Source organism: Centrocercus urophasianus, unplaced genomic scaffold (genome assembly GCF_019232065.1).
Source record: "Centrocercus urophasianus isolate 14NV4802_14NV808 unplaced genomic scaffold, USGS_Curo_1.0 seq_15, whole genome shotgun sequence".
Taxonomy (NCBI): Eukaryota; Metazoa; Chordata; class Aves; order Galliformes; family Phasianidae; genus Centrocercus; species Centrocercus urophasianus.
In genome coordinates this window covers 18,706,274-18,730,824 of record NW_024884697.1, presented here as the reverse complement: position 1 = coordinate 18,730,824, position 24,551 = coordinate 18,706,274, and the positions used below count along the sequence as shown (strand labels likewise).

The following is a 24,551-nucleotide window of genomic DNA, read 5'->3' as shown; positions in this document are numbered from 1 at the left end:
TTCTGTTTGCCTATCAGAAATGCTAGTAGTTTTTTCTATATTGATTATCATAGTCTGCAAGGCACCCACGTATATTATAACAGACTACAAAGGTAAATTTTAGTCGTCTTTAAAATATATTTTAGATTCAACTTTACATTTGGATGAACAAATATTCAGTAATTTAATGCTACTTTATCATCTTTTCAGTTGACATCTGGTCTGTGGGCTGTATAATGGCTGAAATGATAATGGGGAGGCCTCTGTTCAGGGGAAACGACCGTATCCTTCCTCAGTGCATTAATGAAACCAACGTCAGAAAACGATGTGCAAAAAGGTGCTTCTGTGGTGCAGTGAGTGTGCTGCAAATCTGTTGAGTGTAAATTAAAATACAGCTATGATGTGGCTATCATCTATATTTAAGTAGTTATTTGATATTTGTACCACATCTGTACATCAGCAAATTAAAACTCACATTACTGAACTTTTTCAATAGAGAGTGGGATATCCACTGAATGATGCCTCAAATCATCAGCTAAAAGTTTCAGTGACAATACAAAAGGTAAATATTTACATATATATATATAAATAAGTATATATATATATATATATATATATATATATAGTAGCAATAGGTTCCACAGCTCCAGCACAGAAAATTCTGGTGTAGTATATGAACTTACCAGCATGTGCCAGTCCATTTCATGCTTTTTGAGGCTTTTGTCAAAAATATCATGTAAATAATACAGAGAACAATATTTTAGATGTGCGGAAAATATTTGGTCATGTCATTTCATTGCTGAAAATTTAAGAAAATAGTTAAGACTTAGCCATACTTCAACCTTAGGTGATACTTTGTTGGCCCAAGCTGTAACAGACAGTAGAGTGCAGTGATAAAAGAATACAGCAAGAATTCTTCACTTGTTTTGTTCACGAGTTCTGTGTGTTTGACAGCTCATCTTTTATACATCTTCTGTTCAGTGTTGCATTGTTGGTTTTCCTTTATTCTCCAGTAGCAAAGAAACACATAATTTTTATCCTACGGTGAAAGACTTTGTTCCTTATTTCTGGCATTCAGATCTGGATCAACTCAAAGAAATAATGAAAATAACGGGTACACCAAGTCAAGATTTTGTGCAAAAACTGAAGAGTCAGGAAGTGAGTATTCTGCTTTGTCAGACTGTTTTATGTGCCCTGATTTTACTTAGGCCACTTCTTAGACTGCCTGAGATCATGTGTGTTGGCTGCTGAAATGACCCCCGATAGCACATCTCTGCCTACTTATGAGGTTTCACAGCCAGAAAAATTACTGGACGTTAAGGGCAAACAGAAAATGATTAGGACACTGAGAAAAAATGGATGTATTTAAGTACTTTAAATCAGCTGAGCTGATACATTGCTTCCTTTGCTGGGAACATACTGAAAATATGAACCTCTTCAGACAACCCATTCATTCTGTAGGTGTCTCTGACTTCCTATTTTCATGTGATGTTTTTGAGAATCCTGAAGTCCCTACAATAAAGAACCTAAAATGAATCATTAGTTGAACTGTACAATTTAAATACTAAAGAATTACTGTAAGATATACACTTTTAGAGATTTCTGTAAATTTCAGAATGACATTCTTTCAAATTATGAATACATTTTAGATGTTGATTAGGTATCAAAGTTTTACATTTAATTTCTTAATCAGAATTTTAAGGTTCAATTTAAAAGAAACTGTTCCTTTCAACAGGAAGGTGAACATAACCAGGCCTTATAGCAAAAAAAAATTCCATTTGTACAAGGTACTGTCAGAGCATCACTAAGTTACCTAGTAAGCACATTACGAAGGAGGCAAAGTTCTAATTTAATATTCATGTTTCTTTTCAGGCAAAAAACTATATCAAAAGCCTTCCAAAAGTCCAGAAAAAGGATTTTGCATCCGTCTTGAAGCACGCGAGCCCTTTGGGTAAGGCAGTTTGTGCAAATGTGTACCATTTCTGTTGTTGTTTTGTTTGCTCTGGAGTCAGCAGCAGTATCAGTCATGTGATGTGGTTATGTGGTGATTCTCATGCTGCTCTGCCTCTTGCGTTCCATCACTCAGATCTTTGATTCTAGTGGCTGAACTGTGCCAAGTTTAGACTCTGCCAGGAATCAGATGATTCAAAAGAGTCAAAAAGAAGTATTTTATGCTTTAGGCTCCGATCCAGACCGCGCTTAATGGTTTTACTGAAGCAGCTTTCTCAAAAGCCCTGGGGATTTAAATATATTTAATAAAGTTTTCTGTGCATTGTATTTTAAATATAATTCTGAAAGGTCCTTTTGATGTACAACAGAAATGCAAGCAAATAGAAAGCTGACATTTTAGACGTGGAATGAATGCATCCTGAGAAACATCTGTGCATTCCTGCAAAGATCTGGCTTGTATTTGATGGATATAAACAGCTAGAAGAACATACCAAGTGTGCATAACTGTGACGTGACCTGAGGGAATAAGAGCTCTGAGATGGCTCTGCCCAGCTTCATCCGTTCCCCAATGACCTGACTCATAAAGCCAGGCATTCTTAAAATATAAATTAGGATAATTGACTCTTCTGTATTTAAGCAGTTAAAATGGTATGTTAAGATACAGTAGGATTATTATCTGTGGTCCAATGGCTAAACTGACTAGCTGTCCCAGCTGCAGAAAAGTCTACAAATCTCTACTTAAATTTCTTCCTATCACTTCTTTGGCCATCTGGCTGTTCCTTATGTGAAGAACAACTGCTCTTGGTCTGGGAGAGAAGGTTGGAGAGACTTGTAGTGTTAGGTGCATGGTTGGACTTAAAGATTTCAATGTTCTTTTCCAATCTAAATGATTCTGTAATGTTCTGAATCCATAATGTGCCAAGCAAGCATTGCAGCATCTTTTCCCATGCTGCTGCCCCTTCCTCCCTTATGGTGTTCCACCCAACTCAGAAACTTTCTTACAGGATACTTTTAGGAACATAATAGAATCGTGTCTGTTTATACTAGTGCATTTTGGTAGTCTCACGGAGGACCCGATCCAAAATCCACCGGTGTGGAAGGTTGAAGATGCTCATGGATTTCATCGATTGTTTTGGTGAGGTCAAAACACGTTGCAGATAAAGCTAGTGCTGACATTGAGAGCATGGATATCTTGGTGAACTTGAAAATGTGCTGCCAGTGCTGAGGGCATGGAGTTAGTCACATAACAAACAATCCTAAGTAGCTCTACGCCCATCTGCAAATTCTGCCGCTGCCAAGTCACGATGTGCCTTAGAACCACAACACAGTGCTGGCAGTGAGGGCAGACAACTGGGAAGTTCCTAAATGCCGTGGACCTGGAGTCAGAAGCTGAGAAGTCATAGCTGAGATGATGTGGCTGTATTGCATGTGGAATTTAAGGAGCATCTCTGCATTGCTTGGTACACGTCCCTGCTTGTTCACGGCACTCTGTTTTGTTGTGCAGTAGGGCCCCACTGGCTGTAGAATGAACAACCAATGATTTTGCTCTGTAAATCTGTAATATCTTTAAATCATCTTCAGTGCAGCATTACTTTGCATAAGTTGGAATTGGTGGCTTGATTTCAATGCAGTGTTTATTTTTTGTTCCATAGCTGTAAATCTTTTGGAGAACATGCTGGTGCTGGATGCGGAGGAGCGCGTCACGGCAGCTGAGGCTTTGATGCATCCTTACTTTGAACCAATTCATGATCCTGAGGAAGAAATTGAGGCTGAGAAATATGATGAGACATTTGATAACATGGATCTAACCCTGGATGAGTGGAAGCGTGAGTTTAGTTTTGTGATGTTTTCAAAATAGGCAGTTAGAAAGGCCATCCCAAAATGAAAATACTCTCCTTTGCTGATGATTGTCACTACTTTTAATGGAAAAAAATAAGTGGACAGCATAAAATAGAGAAACACTGTTGGTCAGTGTTCCTTTTATCAAATCATCCTGAAAATATCTTCAGAGGTTTTCTTCTCTTCCTCCTAGCAGTGGCTTCTATCTTCTTCATACATCTTTCTTCTTATCTCCTGCAATATAGGAAGGAAACGTGTTTGTTACACTGGATAGGACAGAGCAACAGATTCCTTAGCTGTTGGCTTTGTAGGCCTTAAAGTTATTGCTGGCCTTAATTTTCTGTTAGATATGTTTTCTCTTTCTGAGAAAGCCTGTCTATCTCAGAAGAAATTAAAATCTGATTCTGGTTTTTTGTCTTATGTCAGAGTTTTGTATTTTGACTCGTAAATGAGGTGAGGTCTTGATTTGTAATTCTGCTGTACTTAGGAGCACTTTCTGGGCGTATTTTCCACTATATTATAATGTCAATGCTTACACACCTTTGAAAACACCTACAACATTTTTGTGTTGGACTACTTCTTCACATCTGAAGTGGCAAAACAGTGATAAAGCAATCTCTGATTCCTTTATTCTTGTACTGTTTCTCTCTTTTTTCGCCTGAAGAGGTCTCTGTCTTCCTCACCTTGATCAGAGCCCAACCATGCTGGGGATTGCACCCGGCTTGTATCTGCAGCTCCTTTTCTGGCCAGACCAGCAACACTCTTTATTTTGTTGTTTTGTGTTGTTGTTGTTGTTTTTTCCAGGTGTTACGTATAAAGAGATACTGAACTTCAAGCCACCACAAACATCAGAGTCAAAGGAGACAGCAGTGTGATTGTATGGCTTGGTCTTTTCAGAAGTCAGAAGAAAGCAGGAAAGCTGTAAATGTTTGTAATATTTCAGGTGTATAAAATTTTTATAAATAAAGTGGATGTAATGTATTTCATCTTTCACTGTAAGAAGGAGCAGTGTCTTTTACTATGCATGTGGAAATGTGGTGCCTCTGGAAGCAGCACCTCAGAATTGTCCAGAAGCATATTTCTGTTCATAGCTTCTCCCCTCTGCACAAAAGGATTCGGTCTCTGACAACCCTTGAAAGAGCAGGTGGGACCAATTCTTCAGATCAGAAATCAAATGAGAGTACAAGCTACTACTGCAAACAAGCTGAGACACAGAGTACATCAGTGATGTACAGGGTCTCCTCTCTGCTCTCCAGGGCTGTTGAACCATCTTGAATTTAAGAGGTATTAATAGGACTTCCTCTGGAATATTTCACCTTGATGAGATGTCTGGGGAGGCTGATCAGCTTCTGTGACCTCAGCTAGTGAGGAGAGATACAGCCTGAATGGATGCATTTATTTTCTCCTTTGTGAGGGCAGAAGAGCCTGAGCTCCATCCAGGTCTGAAAAATATATGCAAGAGGGAAGAAGCAGGCAAGTGTCAGCATCCTAGAGATTTTTACAGTAACCAGTGTAGTAGGACAAGACTTCCCAAGTGCACTAGGTGAACAACTAGGTGAACAATCACTTTCTAGAGTCACAATGTTTTAATGTCAATGCAGTGGAGTCTCTTTGTATGACAGAGTTGGGATTTACAGGGAGAAACTTTTTAAGACTGTCTGAAATTGTACAAGCTTTCTAGCATTTTATTTCTGAAATAATCATTGAAAATATACATATTCTCAGAGGACACACTGATCAGCAGTGCTGATCTTAGAAATACAGCTGCATGCAAGTGACATTACAGAAAATGAAGTGAGGATAAACACCCAACACTGCAGCTATCCACGCTGCTTGCAGCAGGCTCTTGTACAGAGGTGTCACCAGGTGCAAAATCACAACCATTCTATTTTGGGGCCATCTTACTTTGGGGGGAACCTCCAACCTTCCACTGGGAGGTACCTTACCAGAAGGAGTCAGATTCCTGATGAGCTACAGTGGGATGTGAGATGCTTTATGAGATCTTCTTTATGTCTTTATGTGTTTTCCTTGGTGCTTAGTTCATAATCATAGAATCATAGAGTGAATCTTAGAATGGCCTGGGTTGAAAAGGACCTCAAAGATCATCTAGTTTCAACCCCCTTATCATGGGGCCAACACTTACTTACTAAGGGTCGTGCCCATGACCTCTTAAAGGTCATGGGAGAAAAGTGCCTATTGGAGATAGTGGGTTTTGATAGCCTTGCTCATTGCAAATGTCAAGTGGCTGAGGTGCCTCTTTTAGTACTGTAGAAGCCACAGGCTTCTGGAGACATAAGGCGATGGCGTTTGGTTCTTCTGTGTTCGGGGATTACAGAACTCTTACAGTAACTAAAGAGCAGACCTCGATGTGTGTGCCAGGAGAGACAGGAGAACTGCTGCACTGTCTGTCAGTAAACACTGTGTAAGGTAAATAACAAACATGAAAAGTTTGTTGTGTCTTGGCATGATGTTTCTGTGAAGAGATTGGAATCTGAAGAAACTGCTCAAAACGCAACAGGAATTTTTAGTATAAATAGCTCATTAAGAGAAATGTGAGGTGAAAGCAGAAATATTTTGCGTAAGAGGCAGCTGCTCTTTCAAAGGGAGCGACATCTCCCAGGCTTTTATTTGCTATTTCTACTGGTGCTTAGCAACTCAGGAATAAGAACCCAATTTCTGTTTGCCTTAAGGACAAATGTAAATATGTTCTGCATATACTCGAAATGTATTGTGAAAAATAAAAGTTGGATTTTTGGTTTTTTTACACAGTAATGGTGTCATTTTTCCCCATATGTATTCCCAAATGTATAATCAGTTCTGAAAATAGTATTTTCAGTACAACGGAACTATATGAAACCTAATCTGTAGGTACATTTCATGTAATGTGAGCTGCTGATGTAGTTTAGTTTGGAAGTCAGTCAGCCCACAAAACCTAACCTTTCTCCCTTTTTCCAGGCTGTGAGTCAGCCACAGAGCTGACTTGATTGTACTGCTGCCACCTAATTTTTTCCTAGAGCATCTGTTTTTAGCAGACATCCTGCTTTGTTCTGAAGGATTTGCATTTTTGCATGTTTGTTCCTCAGCTTGATTTTAAAAGTCAGACTGATGGTCATCAAGCATATACAACTTCACGTTGGATACGGGACCTTTGCGTTGAAAACCTAAGTGCCTTCAGGCTGCTTCCTGTGAAGATCAGCCTGTTATATGCCCATGGCATTGAAGACATTGGTCGTGTTGAATTTTGATCAGGTGGTGCTGGGGGTGGATGTGGCTCACTATTTCATTTCTTGCTCATTTTTTCTTTAGTTACAAGTAGCCCTGAGATGAGTGTCATGTGTCTTGTAAAATGTTTTCAGAAGATCCACTTTAATTTGGAACTGCCAAGCATTTGAGCTGGATGGGTTCTTTAAACTTCCTACTTTCTGCTGTTCAAATACAAATAGCAGATCCTTCTAATGATTCAAAGCTGGGAGGAGTCACAGATGCTCCAAAAGGCTGTGCTGCCACTCACTAAGACCTAGACAGCCTTGAAAGTTGGGCTGAGAGAAACCTTATGAGGTTCACTAGGGGCAGGCGTAGAGTCCTCCACATGGGGAGGAATAACTGTGTGCATCTGTACAGGTTAGGCACTGGCATGCCCTAAGGGAGCTCTGTGGAGAAGGACCCGAGTGTCCAGGTGGCCAGCAGTTGCCCTTGTGCCGAAGAAGGTCCTTGCTCTCCTGAAGCACATTAAAAAGAGTGTGGCCAGCAGGTGGCCTCAAGGGAGGTGATCCTCCCCCTCTGCTCTGCTCTGGTGAGGCCACATCTGAAGTAATGTGTCCACTTCTGGGCCCCTCCATTAAAGGAGCTTCTAGAGTCCAGCGGAGGGCTCCAAAGATAATTAGAGGTGCATCTCCCTTAAGGAAAAGCTGAGACACCTGGGACTGTTCAGCCTGGAGAACACTGAGAATGGATCTTATTAATGCTTATAATAAAGGGTGGGTGTCGAGGGCAGACAGGCTCTTTTCAGTGGTTCCCAGCAACAGAACAAGAGGCGGTGGGCACAAACTGGAACATAAGAACTTCCATATGAACATGAGAAAGAACATCTTTACTTTGAGATTTACAGAGCATGGGAACAAGCTGCCCAGGGAGGTTGTGGAATCTGCTTCTCTAGAGATATTCAAAAACCATCTGGATACCTTCCTGTGCAACCTAGTGTAGAGAAGCTGCTGTAGTGGGAGGGTTGGACTAGATGATCTCCAGAGGTCCCTTCCAGATGCTGTTCTATTTAGCTAAGATCACATAGAATAGAATATTCACATAGAATAAGCCATGTTAGATGCTGTTGTTCACTGGGTCTTTGTATAAGATCTTCCCATGGGGCTTTACCTGCTCCATGCAGGTACCAGGGAAAGATCAGGGGTTTATCAGAGCTGTCTTCTGACTGATCTGATTTTCCATTTCCTGAATGCGCTGTGGGGCAACTGGTTGTGTAAGCCAAGCTATACCAGAAGCAGTTTCATGGACTACCCAGCACCTAAAGTCTCATCCTCAGTATTTTCACAAATTCAGGAGGTAGATCTGGGGAAAGGTCAAGAAAGGAGGACTTCCATCATACAAGCATCCTTTGAAGTCACAGACCATGAGTTAATGAGCAGCTGCTCTCACACACAGCTCTTGTTACTGCTTATTTGCAGTTAACTGGGATAGTAATGTAATGATTTCAAAACTGCCACATGCAGCTCTCAGGAATGATGCATGCTTTATAGCTACCAGGAACAGCAGCCCTCTGCATGGAGGTAAATGGGGACAAGGAAAGTAATTTAAGCACTCATTTTTATCTCCTGCTATTCTGCAAGCTGAGTTCCCTTATGCTTTACTTTGCTATATGTCTGTAGTTTTCTAGTTCATACTCTCTTTTTCATCAGTATGCAACAGGGAGGAATCCACAAGCATTTTGTCTACTAGGGGCCAGGGTCAAGACAGTGTTATTTTGGCATTTTAAAAGCGCCATTTATACGTAACAGAGCTCTTGCCTCCCAGCAGCACAGCTTGGCATCTGTCCGACCACTTTGCTGTTGCTAGAAAGCTCCTGGCACTTGGGGGCTTGAGTCAGAGTTTGAAATTTAGTTATTTATTTTAATATACACAGTAGTGTATTGCTGTAAGGATTGCAAATAAGGTGAAAAGTCTAATCAGAGAAACAAGAACTAAGGTTTTCAGTAAAACAACTCCTCTCAAGGTCTTGGGTACATCATAGGCTAAAGTTCAGTTCTAAGGAATCAAAATTGCTGCTCAGAAGGAATCCTGTGCTTTGGCTGCAGTAACTCAGTATTTCCAGTGAGTGAATGAACTCTTAAGGAACCCCGAAGATTTAATGCATTTAGTGCAGCAAGTATCAGAGTGTAAAACTTCCATAAGGAGGAAGTACACAAAAAGTCTGCTAGTCCTGAAGCAGGGCGATTCTTTAAGGATAGGTTTGCATACTGATGAGAGACAGCACTGCAGGGACCTCACTGGAAAGCATCACACAGGAATGTATCTAAAGCAAAAAACTGCTAGAACAAGATGATAAAATCAGGCAAATATTTGATTACATTTAAATGCTTACAGTAACTGTAATGCATCTCCAGTGAGTGTGTTAGCTAGAGTTTTTAGTTCTGGAATTCCAGACACAAATTTTAGCAATCATCTTGGGGTTTCATCATGATCCCAAAAGTCTCAGTCATTCCATATTGTTGCTACCATTAATAGGCTTGACCTTGGTGATCTTGATGTCCTTGTCAATGTACTTTAACATACAGGCTTTTTGTCATTTTTCCTTCTGTGGTACAACTTTCAATGTGGGCAACAGCTAAGTTTTCTCTAGGAACATATTAGGATTTATTTACTGACCAAGATGGTTGCTCCTGCCCCAGCTCTCACAGCAAGCAATGTGTGCTGGAAGATGAGGCAGAGTGCAAGACATGGAAAATAGTTGTGGCGCCCAAAATGATCCCTATGGGATCGGACTCCCCCCTTTTCTCTGCCAAAGCCATCTCAGATGTTCCTCACATCCCTCTTTCAGCACTCAGCTCTGATGCAGCTGCAAATGCTCCATGCTCCATGTGCTGGACATGTGGGCTGTGCTAACAAAATCACCATTGCTGGGAACACCTCTAAGTGCTGCACATCAGCATTTGATGCTGTTGAATGACCAGCACAGTTTGGACCCAGGCCAGTCTTCCCACAACTCCACAGGCACAGCTGAGGAGCTGGTAGGGCCAGGCAGTGCTCCTGGCCAGCAGTGCAGTGCAGGCTGCTGGCTTTGGAGGCTGAAAGCTTTAACAGCACAGTCGGGAAGCCAGATGTAGACACAAAGAGCTGCTCCAGGTACAGTTAAGGTACCAGCCCAGACAGAGAGGCAGAGCTGATAGTACCTGGAAAATTGTGTTCACCCCAAGTGGATGGATGCTTAGGACTTTCATCTGTTTGTACTGTTGCCCTTTTTGCCATAAAGTAATAAAAGCACAGTCTGTGTGAAGCAGTTGTTCATGAATTGCTCAGAACACGCAGTGGTGAGGCTGCTCTAAGGGCCTGAGACCATCCTTGCTGCCAGAGGTTTGGTCGCTGTGGCCTGGGGCAACTGCTCACAACAGGGACCCTGAGGACCAGCCCCAGTCTGGCCTGTCACAGATGTACCCCTGGCCTGGCCCATCCCTGCAGAAGTGCCTCGGGCCTGGGGCAGCTCCTGGCATGCTCTGGCCTAGACGTGGGGGTTTACATTACATTAGAGTCAACCTGAATGCAGTACTCCAGCGTAAACTGTAGCATGAAATAACAGTAACTATTAAAATAAATATTGTTGTTTTATTGCCAAATAATAAATATTGCAGATAATAAAACATAGAAGAAAATAATAGGTATTTTCCCTGCCATTTGGGAAATCAATGGAAAGTCACTGTAAGCCTCTTGTTTGCTATTAGTAGGATCTGGACCAAGCCGGTGTCCTGACAATAAAATTGCTCTAATAGAGTATTGCTTACATGATGCTTTTGTACAAAAGGTAGTGATGAGTTGGAAGGAAAACAATGTAAGAGAGAACAGATCCCATTTAAACAAAGAGAAGATTGTACAGGATGATTTTCTGAAAGGCATTACTGAATAAAATCCTACCTAAACAATCTGACTTACCAGGTTAAACCACAGGAGATGGAATGCTGTGCATTTTGAGATCATTTTGCATGCCAACAGAATAAGAGGACAAGGAAACAAACTTCCATCCCATGTCGTACAGGCTTTAAGTGTGACTCCCTTTATGACTTCTAAATCAAAACACTCAGTTAATGCTTTAAATTCGGGATGCTGAATTATAGGGACAGGTGTGAAACTACTGCTTTATGGAAACAAGTGCATATTTGGAGTCTCATTTTGGAGTAAAATGAGTGGGATTCTCTATACAAACAAAGCTCACTATAATTATAACTGCTATAGCTATTCAGTGTTGCCGTTTCAAGACTCTAAACCAGAATATTAAGTACTTTTCCTTCGTTTTCCAATTGCCTTGATTTCATGGCCTTTTCTGCATTATAACTGGATTAGCGGTTATGATCACCAGGATTTGATATGATTAAGATTATGAACTTGCCGCATGTCTTCCAGCTTTTGAATTGCTTTGCATAGCCAGTGTTTGGCAGTGTTCGTTGAGTACTTTGAGATATAAATTATTTATGAAAATGGAAAATTCACTTTTGCGCTGCAACCTCCAGTCGTAGCACTGGGACGAGCAAAGCCACTACTGAAAAAATGCCAAGGAGCTGAGCTGACCTGAGCTGAGCAGCAGGCAGCACTGCTGTGCCCCAGAGCTTGTCCAAGTCACACCAGAGGGTGCCTGACAGTGCCTGAGTGTTGATGTAAGTCTGCTTTGTTATGGTCATGGGATACACTGTGCTGGCCCAGACATGCTTTGTGATCAATTAGTAGGTTTAGAGATTGAATCTTTTATCTTGTCTAGGAATATTAGGCCTTAAAAAAAAAAAAGAGGCACATCAGTAGGACTGGTTTTAAAAAGACTGAACCAAAAGGTGCTGTTCCTCTTGGATATTTATTCTTGGAAAGGAGGAAAATGGAAAGCTGAGATATGGCAGAAGGCAAATCAGTAATTTCCTTTCGTTTTCTCAATACCAGTTGAGAACTCCCCTGACTGTGAGAAGGGCTGCTGAGCAAGGGCTGCAGAAAGCAGGGGAGTTGTGGGCTCACCCAGGCAAGAGGTGCCACTCAAAGCCATGAACATACACCTGCAGCAGCCCTTGCAGGAGCCAGGTTTTTGGATAAGGATGTTTTCCTCAGTCTGCCACACGTCAGGGCGAAGGTCATTCCATCCCAAGTCCATTTTTTAATAGCACATTCCCAAACAAAACATTTTTATACATCATCTTGAAAGATAATTCACCAAAGAGTTGAATGGGTGGCCTGTTTACATTGGCCACCTTTGACAGTCTTGCTAACATTGAGATATACCATTAGAACTGCACTGAAATCAACTGGATGTACTGTAGGACTCAGCATAAGCAATGTGGGCAGACTCTTGTCTTTAAAGATCTGATTATTGATCATGGATCTGTCATTGTTTTCCCTGGGTACAGCATCAGCCTATCAATAAAGAATAAAAAATTAGACTTTTCTCAGTGGAGCCCAGAGCCAGGAAGAGAGGCAGTGGGCACAAACTAGAGCACAGGAGTTGCTATCTGAACATCAGGCAGCGCTTCGATGCTGTGCAGGTGATGGAGCACAGGCTGCCCAGAGGCTGTGGAATGTCCTCCAAGGAGATCCCCAGAAGCCACCTCCACATGGGCCTGGGCACCCTGCTCTGGGTGTCCCTGCTGGAGCAGGGGTTGGGCCAGCTGGACCCAAAGAGCCCTGCAAACCTCAGCCATTCTGCATTTCTGTAAACTGAATACTTCTATTCCATCTTCATGGAATGTCAGGAAGAAAAATACTACTCAGTATAAGGATGGATGGTAATATCTGACAGAATTATATCTAAAAAAAAGTAGAACATTTACTCACATAACTGAATGCTCAGGTTTTCAGTCTGCACTCTCTAGATTTGCTTTCTAAATACATTTTTCTCTCTCATCAATCAAAATCTCTTGCCTTGGTATATTTAACGGTAGTAATATAGGAGTGATGCAGATGTAACAACAGAAAGCTTATGAGGAACAGTGGTATCTTTTACCAGGCAAACATACATAACTGGGGAGAAAAACTAAAACAGACAAACATTCTCTCTTTAAGGTCTGAAAATAGAGCCTCAATCACAAATCTTTGTCTCTGGGTGATTTTCACTGTAATTTCAAAATACCTTTCCCTCTAAACTATTTACTCCTCCATGGTCCCCCTAATGAAAAGAGCCTCCCATGGATACAGTTGTCAATCCTTGGTTGCTGCAACCAGCATGAAGCCCTTAGCATTATTTACTGAATGAAAATGGCAGCTAACACAAGAAAAACATGATAAATAAGTAAACGCATAAACCAGCCTCTCCTGATTAGCCTTCAGTTTAATTATTTCTCTGGTTCAGTTATCTGTTACTCAGCTTCATGAACTAATCCTAAGTAAATTTCAGATTTCAAGATCTTTTCAGGCACTGATTAATTTTGAGCAGTTAATAAATGGTTGCTCTATAGAATTTCCTTATTTATTTGCTCAGTTCCTTTGTAGATCTTTAGGGTGGATTAATCTTGGTTTCATTTCCCAGTAGCAGCCCTGGAAGAAAAAGAAGGCCCAGGGATGAGTGAATGGCTGTGAAAGTCAAATGACATAACATTGCACAGACAGACGAAGGTGATCTGCAGCCTGATTAGCAAATGGGCACTGGAGTCAAGAACCTCCTAATCCTGGCCTGCTGGCTGAAGGCCTGCACTCAGGTATTCAAATCCAAATAGGGTTTAATCATTAGGGTGGAGACTTCTTTATCAGTGAACTTCTCTTTGAGATACAGTAATAGAAACCACATGTCTTTGATCTCAGCAGAGGCTGTGTGTGTGACACAAGCCGCGGTATAAAGGAAAGAACCTGCCCCTGCTGCTCTCTGAAATTTCTAGGGGACAAAAGGCCCAAAGAGAGAATATTATTTACTTTTCTCTTTTTCTAAGCATGGTATGTCTACATTTTCTATTTGAAGATTGATTTTTTATTTATTTATTTATTTATTTTTAAATTCTCTGCCTTTCCAGAACTTGAAATCTCTCAGGAATGCAGATAGGGCTGTCCCACAAAGAGGATCAGCAGGGATGAAGCAGCTAAGTTGACTCTCAAGCCCACTGAGAGAATTGCTACAGCAATACAAACACCTTTCTGAAGGAGCAATTGCTGGGGTTTGGGAGATTTTGAGGAGGGGAGTGTCTGTTGCTATTTAATTACAGTGTTATCAGAAGGCACTATGTAATGTTGTTAGGATGTAAATACAAAGATCTAGTAACTGTACAAGATGCAAGGTCTACTTACTTTTATATGACTGTCCCAACAGATGTCTTACCAGATGAACAAGAGTTACTGTCTATAAAGGGAAACCATCCCATCCTTATGTAACAACATAGGGATAATTATAAGGGTTTGATTTAAAAAGTAGTGTCTGTCAAGCCATTATCACATTTGGTGTTTCAGGCTGTTTCCACAGCTGCCCATGGAGACCTACCCAGTGGATGTGGTGGTGTTCTCTCTCCCTTACCTGCCAGCTGGTTCTCCTTAGAGCTCAGCATTCAGAGCTGCTTCTCTTCACTAAGCTAGCAAATAATACCAAAAAAAAAAAGAAAAAAAAAAAGAGAATTTCCCAACTCAGCTAAAATGGCTTAGCACAAGGTCAGAGATCAGCTGAGGATGCTGTGGAGGTGGATCTCAAACCAGTAAACACCTCTGACTCACTTCAGTAGGCAGGCAGCCTCCTCTAAATTACAGAAATTAAGAAGGAAGCCAGCAAAGTACTCTTCAGAGGGTTGGATGCAACATCTGGAATCAGTTCACACAGTGGTGGAGTTTTGTGTGAAGGGCTGCTATGTCTGACTTGAGCTATGGATGTTACCAACCTGCTGCTCTTCACTTGGCATGCAAAGGTGTGGTTTGGCTACACATTTTAATCAAAACGAGTTACTGTGCTGCAGTTAACTGAAAAAGAATCAGAGAATCATAGAGATTCAAAAGACCTCTGGCGATCATCTAGTCCAACCTCCCCCCGCCCCCAGTAAAGCAGATTCTCTACAGTAGATTGCATGGGTCAGTGTTGAATATGAATGAAGGATACACTACAACCCTCCTGGGAAGTTTGTTCCAGTACTCTGTCATCCTCATAGTAAAGCTTTTTCTTGTGCTTCTATGGTGCTTCCTATGTCCCAGTTTATGTCTATTGCCCCTGCTGCTGGGCACCATCCAAAAGAGCCTGGCCTTGTTCATTTGACACCTATGCTTTACATATTTGTAAAAATTGATATGATATTCCCTCAGTCTTCTCCAGGCTGACCAACCTTTCCTCATACAGGAGATGCTCTGGGTCCTTTATCATCTTTGGGACCCTCCACGGGACTTTCTCTAGAAGTCCTGTCTTTCTCTAATGGAAGGGCCCAGAACTGGACACAGTAATTCAGATGTGGCCCCACCAGGGCAGAGTAGAGGGGTACAGTCACCACCTTGACCATTATTGAAGACTGGACTAACATTGTCTTTTCTCCAGTCCTCAGGCACCTCTCCCATACCTTTGAAAGATGATGGAGAGCAGCTTGGCAATTACTTTTGCTAGCTCCCTCAGCACGTCCCATCAGGGCGCACGGTTTTGTGTGTGTTGAGTTTGCCTAGACAACCTGACCAGATCTTCCTCCACCAACTTGAGAAATGTTGTGAGCTCCTTGAGAGTTACACAAGAAATAAGGGAGAAAAGTATGTTAGTGACAGTTGTAATAGCAAATGCCTCTTCTGTCAGAGTAAGAAGGGGCATTAAAAGGGTTCCAGAAGGTGTCTGCAAGAGTATCTAAAATGAAGAGACTGAAAATAAGCATGGAACACTCAGTCCTTCAGCATGTATCCCTTACCCATCCTGTTACAGAGCTCAAGTAGCAGAATAGAATTAACTATTCCAATCAAGTATTTGCAAAGCAGTCAGGTAAAATTTACATACTAAATGACTGTGAGTGGGCACACTCATTTGTGGAGCAGTCATAGTGGTTTGTAATTGCCACAATTACAAATATATATTCTTTTCCCCAAGTCCCAAAACAATTCTTGAAAAGTGGTGCTTTGCACACACTTGAGTTTAGGATGCAAACATTTATCTTAATTAAGCCAACCAAAGTTTAGTATACGTGTGTGCATTTGAATAAAATAGTTTGAAAATGCTTTCAGAAAAAAAGCTCTTTCCAAAAACAGCCTGACATGGAAACGTGGCAATGAAGGTGAAGATATATCCAGAAAATACATTTTCTTTTCAAAAATTTAAAATGTAAATCTGCACGCTTAAAAAGATGAGTAATGTCTTGGAGACTAATTTAAATTAACACGACAACAAAAAGCTGCCAAGAATCCAACAGATAGAATCCATAATTTGAAATTCATTTGATTATTTCTTGACAAAGCTGTGTGTTCATCTCAATTCACCCAAACCAACTGTAGTGGGAACACTTGATTAGATTAAGTGCATTCAAATACATTTTTCAGTCCAAGGAAAGAGATGACATTTAAAAAATGACATCATTTTTTAAAGAAAAAGATCTTATTAATGCCAAAGGGAACTTTGCTTAGAGAGAATTTGCCCATGATGTTTCAATTCATGTATTTTATGCACATTTATTTATTTGTGAAACCTTATAGACATTACATGACTTTTCTTCTTCAGCAAAGCAGGTATGCTGAAATTTGAATTCTACACGGATGCTTCAGGCCCATTAATTCCAATGGCATCAAAGAAAAGCGGGTTTGGCCAGCCATTTAATGGTATAATGTCAAATTCTGGTAGCCTTTCCTCCAAGTAGCTGGAAGAGGGAGAAGATAGATGCAAAAAGCTGTCAAGTGAGTTAAAAGGGATCGGCTCCAGGCCTGCTGGAGTCAGCTGAACACTCTCCCAGCCTTTTACGTGCTTAACTGATAGAGCTATCTCTTCTAACAGCCAGAAGCCAGACATAATTTTCAAGACTTAATGTTTTTCTGCCTTATCGTGATAATCAGTAGTTGACTACAGGCCACAGACAAAGAAAGTGTTGGGGATAGACAAGGCGACCCTGTTTACTTTCTCAATGGACTACAAATAGTTGGTACATACTTGCTGTTTACGCCTAGGCAGGACAGCTGATCCCCTGTGGTCTGAGGAAACACTCTTGAGCCTGCTTTTACTGTCTTGCTCACAGAGTTTGGAAATGATGCAGCGCACTCTCCTTTTGAACTGGCTTTTTTTTCTGTATTTGCCTGTAACAGACAAAACTTCAGACGGGACGTTGCTCTGATATACAGTTCTGTGACAGGAAAACAGAGAATAAATGTCCAAAAGACTGCAAATACAACATCTAGACAGAAGCTTTTCTGCATGGCAGGGATTATGCCTGAAATATGTAAAACTCCATATAACAAGAAATCAAAGCAAAATTACAAAGAAAGTAAAAACTAAGAAGAGAAACAGGCAGTGCCAGCCAAACCAGCAAACCAGTAGCACTGAGAAACCCCAGCCTTGAGAAGTTTGATTTTCTAGCTCAGAAAAAGAAGAGACAAGTGGCTATCAGTACTGGCTTTGTGCAGAAGATGCTCATCTAATACATGATCGGTGGTTTAGAAGCCTAAATTCAGACAGCCTGATTGCCAGCTGATCTCCCTGTGCCCTATTTCCGTCTCTGCTTATCTGGTGTACTTCGGAAATGCTATTTACTCAGGCTTTGTACAGCATTCAGCACATCTGTGCCTTTAGGTGATGCTGGAATCTGTAAATCCTGTACCTACATCCCTTTTCCTGACTCTTGCAGTATCTCAACACTTCCTATTCAAATGCATCCATCTTCCTGCATCCCCTGTACTGTTGCCCAGAAATCCTGTCCCTGGTCTATGTGTGTGTGCGTATGAAATGCAGTGGGGTTACAGGTTAAACAGGAAGCCTGAGGTCAGAAACTAAATCTGGGTCACTCCACGCATCAGCTTTCTCTTTCACTATTAAAACAAACTTTCCTCTGGGTTAACCAACTTCCAGTAACAAGGACAGAGTTCAGTGTGCCAAGGCTGAGCCTTCAACTACCCGCATTACAGCATATAAGGGCATACAGTACTTCTGTTATTTAAAAATTAAAGCAACACTACAGCCATTGAGATGGGTAAATTAAAGAGGCATTTTCCAAAACCAGCCATGGTTCTTCCTCTGCTGGTTTATAGATACCATGTATGAAATGAATGCTGCCCCTCAGGCTGAGCACATTGCTCCAGCAAAGCTGCCCCTGCTGCGCCAGCTGCCTCTCTGAAGTCCTCTGGGACTCTGGGTGCATAGCTGTAAGCTTTTGTCTGTGTCTGCAGTTACACTTCAAATAAATTCCAGCTGAATATTGAACTAATGTTTAGATGAAGTCCCCAAATCCCCAGGTCTGTGTTCTTGCTCTCAAACTCCCAGTATCTTTGAAGAAAAATTCAGTTCCATTTCATATTAGGGTCTGAGTGGTGGCTCCGGGTTAATCTCTGTCTGTCTCCCTGGTAACAGTCAAAGAAGGCAAAACAGAGGTAGGAAGGGTCTCCAGCAACTATTCCTCTTATCAGAGCTCATCAGCAGGTGACCACTTCTCATATCCAGGAACAATAAATACAGCCTGTGGCTAATGGACTGACCCCACAGCTTTCTTCAAACGTTTCAGAGAGAATTAGCTGGTGGCCAGACTTGAGATGGAAGGCTGTCTAAACCTCAGGTCCAATGTTTTGTGCTTCCCAGTCAGAATGCATGCAGATGCTGCAGTTCTCTTGATATCTCTTGATAGTCTGCAAAACTAATATTTTATTTTATTTTATTTTATTTTATTTTATTTTATTTTATTTTATTTTATTTTATTTTATTTTATGTAGCCTTTACTGGAGGAACATCTACATATATATATAGTGATATATATGTAGAAATATTCCTGCTCTATCACCTGTTACGTAATTTGAATGTTCATCTTATGTGGCAAGAAGAAATCAGTTTACTGCTTTCTCAGAAACAATGTGGGCTAACTTTTACCTGGTGGATTTTTTTTTCCTCACAGCATCAATGAACAGCTGAGCATCTGCAATAAAGGAGAATCCATGGCAAAACAACAGCAGCATGAATGGATGCAGAAATCTTCTGGCTGAGTGAGGACTTCCTATATAAAGTTTGGTTCCCCTGTAGTTGTTGGGTCTCAAACTGACACATCAGAGATCTCATGTTGTCTTTTTTTTCCCCAATATATTTAAACAGATACTGTAATTTCTCCTGTAGCCTAGCTAAGAAAACAACTAAGGAAGAACCAGTGGGAGTTTGTCACTGATTTCAAAGATGCTAAGATGAATACTCTAAAACGTAGATATGAACACGTAATATGTAGCACATAGTGCAAATGTGCTACATCTAAGTATAAGCACAAAAAGGTGCTGTTTCTGAAAAACGTATTTCAGTCAAGCACCAGTAATACTAGCTGATATGCTATTGCAAACAGGCTTTTGTCTAATAAAGCCAGATATTTTACAATAGATCCACCTACTTGTTAATATCTAAACATTTCTATAAATAAGAAATGGAAATTTAAAAACAAACAAACAAAACAAAACACACCACACACACCTGTATCTAAATGAAAAAATATTAAAAATTTCCATTAGAAGTTTTGTTTAAAGCTTCAAGTCTTTTAACTGTCTAGTAGCCTGACTTCTCAGTTCACAATAGGTAAGAAACACATCACTCAGATCCTGTCACCTTACCTGATTCCCCAGCTTCTCATCTATAGGTAAGAGCTATTTGTCAGTCCTATATTAAGAAGAGTAACAAAATACTGCCAATAATTCTGTTCACTCTTAAAAAATTTAATATTCATTTTATTTTGTTTTGTGCTACAGACAAAATAAGTAAATCCTTTGTATTATTTGCTTACACAGAGTTTTCTACAGTCATAGTTTATTAATAAAGATGAGAAATGATGAGTTCTTTGTACAATTCTAAGTGTTACTAAGTTCATTTGACATAATGAACTCCATACGCATAACCGTCTTTTCTCTCTGAATAAATACTTATAGCCACAACAGTCCTACAATATTTTTCCACCAGGAAAGGTTAAATCCATCACTGCGTTGAATAAGTAAAACATACAAGTTCTGTAGTCATTCTATAGTCAGTAAAATTGATGGAAGTTGAGAGCTTTAGCATGTCACAGCACAGGAGTCCCAATTTCCAGCCAAAATATTTGGTTAGTAGAGTAAGGCTGATTCTTTTTTGGTGCTTGTGCAAATAAAGACAGTGCCTCTTCTACACTGTAAAACATGGAAGAGACATGAGCAATTACCACAAGCAAAACGTTTTCACTTGATAAGTCAATCTGGGCTGTTTTTTCTGGCTAGTCAGCAGTGTCTGAAAACAAAGGAGACACAGCAGCCCTAGGAGACAGCTTGTCTGCCCAACCACTTTTCTGGGGGATCTCTTAATTTGATTTAGAAAGCACATAGCAAGACTTCTAGGTGTCAAAATTTAATATACCACATAGCACCCTACTGCAGCTGATGCTGTCAGGCACGTGAAAGCCTATGGCTAATCTGTCTTTAGAGAATATACCTCTGTATCTCATCCCCACCTCCCTGGTTATCACAACAATCACTTGGATAGGCTATAAGATCTGGTGCTGTCTCAAGTGATTTGATAAGCAGACGAAAACCAAGGGTTCATTAAGCTCCTGGGGTATATAAGCCACAGGGTTTTCAGCATGCCCCTGTACTTGGGAGGTTTGACAGCTCCCTGTTTGGCAAGCTGGGGCTCACAGGAAGATGTTGTTGACTGCAAAAATACTTGTTTTCACTCTGAGTGGTTTCCTAAGAGTGGGCACAGGCTTTGACATTGGATTATCCACCAAATGTGTAGTGATACCCAAGGAGATGGACATGTGCCACGAGATTGGATACTCTGAAATGAGGCTTCCCAACCTGATGGGACACACAAGCATGGCGGAGGTCGTCCTAAAATCCACCACCTGGCAGCACCTGGTGCACACGGATTGTCACCCTCATGTGAGGATGTTCCTGTGCTCTCTGTTTGCCCCCATCTGCCTGGACACGTAAGTATCACAGCACCCAGCCTTTTGGCCAGAACAGGGATCAAATCAAATGTACTTCAATTGTAATGGAAAGGTGATCTCTGCCTCATCAGAAATAATTCTCTTAACTATTTCATAGTCATTGGGAAAAAAAAAGCACTGAAAAGCTCTTGAGTTCAACTTCAGCTTTAGTTTGCTCTGTGGAAATGAATGCTGTAGTTAAAGAATATCATATTTTAGTTTGTTTCAGTTGAAATTTTGTTCTTGTTAATTTAAAGTTGAATATAGGTGACAATGAAACCAAATACCCGTTGCAAAGAGACTTGGGCTCTTGACAAGGATTTTCTCAGATAGTAAGAAAAACATAAATAAAAACATAATAGCATTAATAAAAACATAATTCTGTAACGTAGAAGAATAAGCCATTTCTAGAAATGAATTATTGCTGAAGGTTGTCAAATATCAGTATGTACTTTGTGCAGAAATCACTGCTGAAATACTTTGTTATCACTGAGTGAGTTGAACAGCTTCAGCCTGGTGCTCCCTCTGGTGCAGGTTCATCCTCCCCTGTAGGAGTATGTGTGTTGGTGTTCGGGACAGCTGTGCTCCTGTGCTCACCTGCCATGGGCACGCCTGGCCAGAAAGCCTGGACTGCAGTCGGTTCCCTGCAGACGAGGACATGTGTCTGGCATCGCTTACAAAGGAATATAAATATTTGCACAAAGGTAGGTGGAAGATGGCAGGGTGGCTGTACTGTATGCTGCAGGTAAACAAGACAGAAGGGACACAGTTCTCAGTCTGTGACTTTGTAATCGGAGTTGCATCTATGCATACTTGTTTGTGCAGAAGGGGGGAAGTATTAATGCCTGCAGTGAAAACTGTGGCACTCCTCAGATGATGTGAGTCAGCATCAGTTCAATTCAATGAAGAGCAGTTGGTCTACACATAGCAGAGGAAGTGATTATCTCCCTGCACAGCTACAGGCACTGTATTTTATTTATTTTGAGGTCTCTTTACAGGCTTATCAGCTTTATCAGGGATCTGATAAACTCACGATTAATTGAATTGGTCTTCAGATCAACTTGGAAAAGTTGGGAGGACTTATTATCTGATTTTCCTAAGGGAGTTAGCATGACATTAATGGTCAAATCTTCAAATGTGCTTAGGTGTGTTTACTTAGGAAAATAGCAGTACAAGTAAGTTGCTGCTGGCACACTCCAATTCCTATGTTCTCAATATTAGTCCAGCTGAACCTAGGATCACTGACAGAACTCTCACTTGACCCCTTCTCCATTCCACAGCTGTACTGAAAATAAAACACTATTTATAAACACTGTATTTGATGTTGATGACTGAGTTTATCAGTTTAAACAAAGAGTCAATGTGCGTGGAAACAGAAACTCCTTTTCCTCCTTAGCCATGTTTTCGGAGAAGCATGCAGATGCATACATTATCACTGAACAATTCTGTATTTTTTATAATTACTCATAGTTAAACAGCAAGCTCTTGACTTTTACAGCAGAAAACTAACACAAAACATTCTAAAAGATAATGATGAGACTTTGCCATTTCTTACCAGTCCTACCAAAGCCTGCATGCCAGACCTGCCCAGCAGTGGAGGAACTCTTTACACACAAAAGAGTTCTCGAAGTTTTCTGTGACAGTAATTTTGGTAAGTCCTTGTTAATATGACTATCAAACTATCAGTTCTCCTTCTAAAATGCATTTAAATTGGGATTAAAATAGCTGACAGCTTCTGCTGGGGTTTCAAAATCTTCATCCTGAGAGCTTGGATATTGAGTCAACTTTAGGTTATTTTTCAGAATATGTTCTTTCTGAGCAAAATTTAAGGATTTCTTTTGCACGAAAGACTTCTTCATCATCTATTTTACAAACAAATAGCTTTTCTGTTCTTGTTGGGCTGGCTTCATTGCCGTACAATATGGTATATGGAAAATATTTCTGGCAAAATCAGGCATATAAACCAGTTTGTCTTTTATTAGTAATTAAACCCAATAAAGCTTTGGTTGTTTCACCAGTAAATGGCATGTCCTTGTTAATTGTGCATTAATTGTTCACAATACATAGCTTACTGAAAAGACTCAGAAACTCATACAAAATAAATTCTGACCTCATGTTATTTTACTGAAGTGGCGGGCAATACTTCTGAGTTTGCCCTAGAAATGTCCTGCAAAGTCCTTTGAAGCCAATAGAGACTACTAGTGAACACAGCTGGCTTTAGAACAGGTACTGCAGAGAAATTTCATGCTAAGAAGTGTTGGTGGGGTTGTGTTAGATGGACAGATGTCTGTGATGTCTGTGATGAAAAGGGAGAATGTAACAGGGTGGTATCACCAAACATTACTGCTGAGAGAAACAAAATGAGTATCAGTAGACTAGTTGGGCAAGGAGGTCAGCCTCGTGATATTAGAATCACGCCAACAGCTTACAGGATCTAATTATCCAGTCACCATCACGTATACAATGACGGCAAAAATACATTACAAATCTTCTTGAAAATATGTTTGCCTAGCTGCCAATTCAGTGAAAAAAATGATCAGTTGCAAACTTATTTAAAAAAAAGTTAGAAAATCTATGCTGCTGTGGGAGAAGATGTCACCACACTCCATCACCAGGAATTATGAGAGTATTTTTAAGGAATCTTCCTGCTTTAGCGGGTATTTATTTCTATACTTGAACAAACTGAGTGACTTACATGTTTCCTTTTTTCCTTAGCAGTGAAAGTAAAGCTGTCCAAAAAAAGAGCAGTAATTGGCGACCAAGAGTACAACATTGAGTGCCACGTGGAATTCATTACCCAGGGCTCACTCTTGCCTTATGAAACTCAGCATATGATACAACAATGGCTGCTTATCAATGAAAATTGTACACAGAGGATGACTCAAAGCCATCGTCCTATGGTGTATCTCCTTGTAGGGAAGATTGAGGAGGGTATCATTTTAGTTAATCAGATTTACCACTGGCAGAGAAGGGACTCCCAGCTGACTTTGGCCACTCAGAAATGGAGGTACCATAAATGCTTGTAAATATTTATCTTATTACTTGTAAAAAGCTTATTTCACTTTTTATGCCAAACCTGCGTTGTAAATAAGAATGTATAAGTGGCATGTAAAATCTTTGTTTCCTTTCAAACTGTATTATAAGTTGAACTTAGATCCAGTGTTATCAGGCCTACTTTCTATAGTATTTTAACTACTTGTGAAATTTGAATTTGATCATCTATGTATAAAGGCTTGAGTTATTGCAAAAATCTTTCGTATTATGTATAAAAACTGAAATGAAACAGTTTTCATCCAGCTCAGTACCTTTAGTGTATTCTTCTACAGGGTTCACCCCGCCATTTTCTTGACTTACCAAACTTTCTCAGGCTAATGCTTCATTAACACACCTCATACTTTTCCATTAGAGAATTTTAAAGGAAGGTGGCCCTCTGCTGGTCGCTTTTGTCCGAATGAAAATGGAATAAATCGTAATAAATAACAGCAAACGTAACACAGCCCAACCGCAAGAAAATCTGGTCATTTGTTGTCATTTTAC

At 40.5% G+C, this 24,551-nt stretch overlaps 2 protein-coding genes across 2 annotated transcripts in view; both read left to right on the top strand.

Annotated features, from left to right (window-relative positions):
* The window catches only part of MAPK12 (mitogen-activated protein kinase 12), a 29,372-nt gene extending 24,605 nt beyond the window's left edge, over nucleotides 1-4,767 (top strand). The window contains exons 8-12 of the mRNA XM_042815915.1: nucleotides 190-261; nucleotides 1,058-1,137; nucleotides 1,852-1,930; nucleotides 3,582-3,755; nucleotides 4,573-4,767. Of these exons, the coding sequence (XP_042671849.1) occupies nucleotides 190-261; nucleotides 1,058-1,137; nucleotides 1,852-1,930; nucleotides 3,582-3,755; nucleotides 4,573-4,643 (476 nt within the window). The 3' untranslated portion in view covers nucleotides 4,644-4,767. The remainder of the gene's footprint in view (nucleotides 1-189; nucleotides 262-1,057; nucleotides 1,138-1,851; nucleotides 1,931-3,581; nucleotides 3,756-4,572) is intronic.
* Nucleotides 4,768-20,727: 15,960 nt separating this feature from the next.
* Nucleotides 20,728-24,040, top strand: LOC122159077 (secreted frizzled-related protein 2-like). The gene is made up of 4 exons (XM_042816251.1): nucleotides 20,728-21,014; nucleotides 21,549-21,718; nucleotides 22,573-22,665; nucleotides 23,730-24,040. The coding sequence occupies exons 1-4, from the start codon at nucleotides 20,728-20,730 to the stop codon at nucleotides 24,038-24,040; spliced, it is 861 nt and encodes a 286-aa protein (XP_042672185.1).
* Nucleotides 24,041-24,551: the final 511 nt, after the last annotated feature.